Raw genomic sequence first — 5,891 nt, 5'->3', positions numbered from 1 at the left:
AATCGGCTTAACTAATGAGATAGTCTTTGTACAAACAAACTTCAACCAAGGGGAGAAGCTATTGCTATTGTCCAACAGAAGGCACCTGACTTAGTCTATGGGAGAGGAAAGACTGCCCTCCACAGGCGCTGGGTGGTATGGCACCCAGCCCTGGTGATTGGTGAAGCCGGAGGAACAGAAATAGAATGTGTAGATCTCTGTACTTCACAGAAGCAGAAAAGAAAAAAGAGGAGTAAGGGGGGTGGAGGGAGAAGGGGAGGGGAGGAGGCACGTGGAGAGGGAGGAAGAGTTGGAGGGGGAGGAGGAGGTAATGAGGACCACAATAATAAAAATACAAGAATGACAACACAGACTCACAATGCTGTAATTTGCCTTCTTATTTCACAAGCATGAATTTCATCTAATGTTATTACCATGATTGCAGTTCTGAAAATTCTGAGATTTTTTAAATCTCTGTTTCCTTGGCTTCTACAAACAGACCACGGGCGGGCTGGGTTCTAGATGCTTCTTGCTGTCTTTTCTGGGCCCAATGCCAGGTTCATCCTGTGACTCATTCCATCATCTGTGGGAGGGATTAAGTGGCCGCCAGGAGAATAAAAGGAGGAGTCTGGGCTCTCACCTCCAAAGTGATCCTTCTTTCCTGCCACGTCCAGTGACCAGCCAACAGCAGCCGCCTGAGCCATGAAGCTGGTGGTGGTCCTCATGCTGAGCGCCCTCCCCCTTTCCTGCTATGCCGGTGAGTGCTGACAGGGCCAGGCTTTGGGGGGAGGTTGGTGTCAGGGCCCCTGTGGCAGACCTCCTGCTCCCCAAGCCCCAGGCTAGAGCACCTCATATCTCTGGTGTCTTCATTCCTCATGGCTCCATCGTGTTTGGCTCTGTGGGCTGTGGAAGCCAGGGAGCTGGAGGTGTTGTGTGTGGGAGGGGGGACAAGGAGGCAGATGTCTTGCTGCTCAGAGAAAATCCAAGACCCTGAGTTTGCTCTCCCAGAATTGAGGACTCGGACCATTGCCCATAATCTCTCTGAATGTCTGTCTCTACTGGGAGGTAAGAAGATGACAATCGTCATGGTGACGCCCAGCAAGGAGTTGGAGCCTCTGGATCTGAGCCTGGTTTTGTGTTCTGTCTTCCTAGGTTCTGGCTGCGAATCATTGGAGGAGGTGATCAATAAGACCATTGATCCTACAGAGTCGAAGACTGAATACATCAAAGATCTTCAACGGTTTATTCCGAGTGAATTCACCGCAAATGCCCTAAAGAAAATAAAGCAATGCTTTCTCGACCAGGATGAGGAAACTCTGAACAATGTCATGGAGATGATGGTAATGGCGGTTCCGTCTCACCTGCTCTGAAGCACTGGCCAGGGGCAGGCAGGCTCTCAGTGTGCTACTAACTGCTTTTTTCTTAATTATTATTTTTAAAATGTATTTTTATTGATTTCAAAGATGAAGGGAGAGAGAGAGAGAGAAACACCAGGGATGAGAGATCATCATTGATCGGCTGCCTGCTGCATGCCAACTACTGGAAATCGATTCCACAACCTGTTCATGTGCCCTTGACTGGAATCAATCCCGGGCCCCTTCAGTCCGCAGGCCAATGCTGTATCCACTGGGCCCACCCAGCTAAGGTGCTACTAATGTCTTGAAAGCAAGTGCTGATCACGCTTCATGTCATCTCAGTGAATGTAGTTGTTGGTGAGTGTGAATAGGTTGACATCCAGAAAGCCATCCAAGGGGCTGGGGCTGGTTTGCCTGCTCACGTGGTGGAATCTCTATATGAGAAAGGCCATGAGGGACGAGAGTGGGTGGGCAAAGGCTTACCTACTCCTCAGCCCCCAAACATCTGGTTCTCGAGAGGATCCTCACCTTTAAGAGTGATAAACACAAATAGGAAAGCGTTTTAAAGAATTTTCTAAAGCCCTAGGCGGTTTGGCTCAGTGGACAGAGCATCATCCTGAGGACTGCAGAGTCCCAGGTTTGATTAGGGTCAAGGGCACCTCCTCTGATTGCAGGCTCCACCCCAATAAGTGGTGCAGGAGACATCCATCAGTGACTCTCATCATTGATGTTTCCATTACTCTCTCTCCCTTTCCTTCCTCTCTAAAATCAATAAATATACATTTTTTTAAAAAGAATTTTCTAAAGAGATCAGACATGTCAGGCAGATCCCACCTCTCAGGAACGCGATTCCCAGTGCCCTTTGGAGCACCCACGTTTGCTAGAATAAGTGGCTGAACCTCCTGGGCATGAAGGAAGGCCCCCTGAGTGACAGGTGGACACCTTGGCTATGAACTAGCCATGGGTGGTGGAATTGTTGAAAACAAAAGTCAGTATAAGCAAGGAGACCTTCTTTCTATTTAGAACAGATATGGTTCAGACTTTCCTAGAATTCATTCCCCACGCAAGCAGCCCATTGCAAGCAGTCCAGGGCAGCAATAGAGAAATATTGCCCCAGCAGAGACATAAACATCTGCATAACTAGGAGCTTTCTGACACAGGTGTCTGACAAGCTGGGGAATCTGCAGGAACCATGATAAACATAAGCGCGTCAGGAAAGGACACGTGTTGTAATGTGTGCAGTGGCCAGTCTCTGAGGAACAGGCAGAGCGTGGCTTCCAGGGGAGGGTAGGGGAGTGGGTATGTTCAGGGCCAGGAGCGGCACTTGAGTGAGAGAAGGCCCTGGAGGTTGGGACCTTAACACGACTAAACTGTCCATTGAAAAGAGTGAAAGGGTCCTATTTATGGGACAGGCATTGACCATAGTCACACCTGAAGCCATGTGCAGCCCCTTCAATGGCAGGTGATGGCCTTTCTCTTTGCAAACGGAGGTTAGACAAAACCCTCGAGTGCGTGTCTCCTCAGTTCTGTGGCCACAAGCACGTGGCAGGCTCAGGGGGCCAGGCCCACAGCCCCCAGATGCACACGGGCTCCTGCTGGGCTGAGACCCAGAGAAGTGGCAGCACAGCAGGTGCATGGGAGGCCTCTTTCAAAGCAGAGGAAATGCGCAGGGAAAGGCTCTGACAGAACAAGGAGAGAATTCTGGCTGAACCCAGCCCGCTTCTCTCCGTGGGTGCGGACACAGCCGGGAAACAAGGAGAGGCCACGTCTGTGCTCCAGGACGGCCTCTGTGGGAGAGGGGGTGTGAGTGCTTCTTGTCTGTTTCCAGGCCGCCATATACAACAGCAGGCAGTGTGCCTCCTACTGACCGACAGGACCTTTCCTCCGACGACAGATGGCCCGACAGCGACTCTCCATGGCAGAACCACAGCTTAGCTCCCCTCTGTGCCTTTTGATCCTGAAACTGCAAGACAATTGTTGAAACCTCCCCCACATGTTCATTTCAATAAAGCACCTGCAACACCAAGGCTCTCTTTGGTTACTGACCCAAATGGGGACCTTAGGAGACTCCGCTCACACTGCACTGCCCACAGCTGGGACAGGGGCGTTCAGATCAGAACTCGTGTCGGAGACTCGAGGATCTGCAGGGCTCCCTACCCATGACCATTCCAAGCCCAACAGAGGCCTGTCCTTGGGAAAGTGTCCTACCCGCCCCCCAGGACCCTCTTAGCCGAACTCAGGTACTCAGGCTCCAGGACCCACCCATGTTTTCAAGTCCATGCTGCACCCTGTCCCCAGGGCCGGGTTCCCCTCTGGGTGCTCTCTGTCCCTGACGCGAGGTGCGGGGAGGGAGCAGAGCATTGAGAGAGGGGACACAGGCAAAGCAGGGCTGCATTCTTGCTTGAACGCCCTCCCACTTCTCCAGAACACTCCCGCCCAGGCCCAGACACCACTAGGCCCAGGCAAAGGACTCTTTCCCCAACACCCACAGCTTATAGCTTACCCAACACACACACACACACACATCTGCACACACACATACACATGCACACACACGCACATGTATGCACACGCACGCACGCATGCACACAGTTCTTTAGTGAGAACTCCTGGGCCATGCAGTCCTGGGGCTCTGAGGCCTGTGGGAAGTTTCCTTTGCTCCTGCTTGACCCTGGCCATTTGAAGAGGCCATTGTAGACATTATGTGGACATTGAGTTGGAGCCCTAAAGGACCTGCGTGTGAAAGCTGCTGAGTTGAAGGTAAATGGTACCTCAGATGAAAATTATATTTTTACACGTCTAAGCATAATAAACACAGAGTTCTGAGTGGATACAGACTGTACATACTGTGCTCGTACGCTCAGGCTGCTTAAGGAGGTACATAGACCAGGTGGGTGAAGCAAACATTTATTGAGACTGGGAACTCCAAGATCAAGGTGCTAGCAGAGTCAGTGTCTGTGGGCTGCCCGCCCTTTCCCTGTGTTCCTACCTTCCGTCCCTCCTCCCATCGCTGCTGGAGCTGCCACAGATCGGCCACCCAAACCTTGATCAGAGGCAGTGCTGGCCCGCCAACCTCCCGGGTACCCTCTTTCCTGCAGGACCCACCAGTGCATGAATTCGTGACTGGACCAAATCATTTTAGTGGTAAATGTTACCATTTATTCAAGGAAGAAATAATACCAATTCTACACTACCTCAACCGGGAAATTGAACAGGTAAGAATACTTTCCCACTCCATCTATGAGGCCAACCAACATTGTTGGGATCCCTAAACCAGACAAAGATATTGTAAGGAAAGCTAGACAATTATTCTTCATGAACATCAAGGTAAGAGTTTTAAACCAATTGCTAGCACGTCAAATCCAATGTGATTCTACATTAAAATGGGTAGAACATCTTAATCAAATAAGTTTATATCAATAATATAGATTGAACATTTGAAAGCCAACTAATACAGTTTACCATATCAATACATGAGGAAAATCATATGATGACAGATGCTGAAGATGGGTTTGACAATTCAGTAATTTATGATAAAAACTCTAGGAAAATTATAATTTAAAGGGAATTTCCTTGGTTTGATAAAGCTCATTAAAAAACACACAAGAAACCTCTACCAAACATCATGGTGAATGGATGCATTCCTCCCAACAAGCTGAGTGCAAGGATGTCAGTGCCATTGCTTCTGAACGTTTTGTAGGAAGTTCTAGCCAGTGCAGTGGAGCAAAAAGGAAAAGGCACCATAAATGAAGAATCACTTCTTGGTCTTTTGGCTAAGATCAAGTGTAAAACTATTTTGAGAGATGAATTGTAGGAAATCTGAGAGTGTCTACCAGAGGGTTAAGTGAGTTTAGCATGGTTGCAGGATATAAGATAAATATACAAAAATTACTTATATTTTTATACTCTTGAACAATCAGATATTGAAATTAAGAAAGTGCAACTCACAATAATGTCTAAAATTATCAATATCTTAGGAATAAACTTAATAAAAGACACAAAAGACCTGTAGAGTAAAACATATAAAATATTGCTGAGAGAAATTCATGAAGACCTACATGAGATATACATAGTGTTCATGGATAGGAAACAATATTCTTAAGATGTCAGTTTCCTCCAAATTGATTTATGGATTTAATGCAATGCAATCTCAACCAAAGTCCAAATAGGCTTGTTTTATTTTGGTAAGTTTGTGAAAAATCTGATTTCAAAATTTATATTTAACTGCAATAGACCTACAATAGCCAAAAAAATTTTGAAAAATAAGACAAATTTGGAGGGGCAATACTACATAACTTCAAAATTTATCACAAGTAGTCAGGATAGTATGGTATTGATGTAAAGATGAACAAATAGATGTAAGGAACCATAGAGTCCAGAAACAGAACTTTTTATATAAAGTGGCCTGGTGCAGAAATTCATGCATATTAAAAGGGAATTAGAGAAAATATTTTAATATTGCTATTTGCCCTTTCTCTATAATAGAAGTGTCAGAGATTGAAGAAAATTAGTAAAATGTATAAGAAAATGTTCCTCCTTTCAGAGTCTGGGGCATGC

The 5,891-nt window shown here is 47.0% G+C and overlaps 1 protein-coding gene across 1 annotated transcript; it reads left to right on the top strand.

The window, feature by feature from the left end:
* The first annotated feature begins 596 nt into the window (after nucleotides 1–596).
* LOC102432194 (mammaglobin-A-like) lies at nucleotides 597–3,360 on the top strand. Its single transcript, XM_006106923.3, has 3 exons — nucleotides 597–736; nucleotides 1,132–1,319; nucleotides 3,163–3,360. The coding sequence occupies exons 1-3, from the start codon at nucleotides 682–684 to the stop codon at nucleotides 3,199–3,201; spliced, it is 282 nt and encodes a 93-aa protein (XP_006106985.1). The 5' UTR covers nucleotides 597–681; the 3' UTR covers nucleotides 3,202–3,360.
* Nucleotides 3,361–5,891: the final 2,531 nt, after the last annotated feature.

Source organism: Myotis lucifugus, unplaced genomic scaffold (genome assembly GCF_000147115.1).
Source record: "Myotis lucifugus unplaced genomic scaffold, Myoluc2.0 scaffold_948, whole genome shotgun sequence".
NCBI classification, from domain to species: Eukaryota; Metazoa; Chordata; class Mammalia; order Chiroptera; family Vespertilionidae; genus Myotis; species Myotis lucifugus.
The sequence above is the reverse complement of the archived record's forward strand: the minus strand, read 5'-3'. Positions and strand labels throughout refer to the sequence as shown.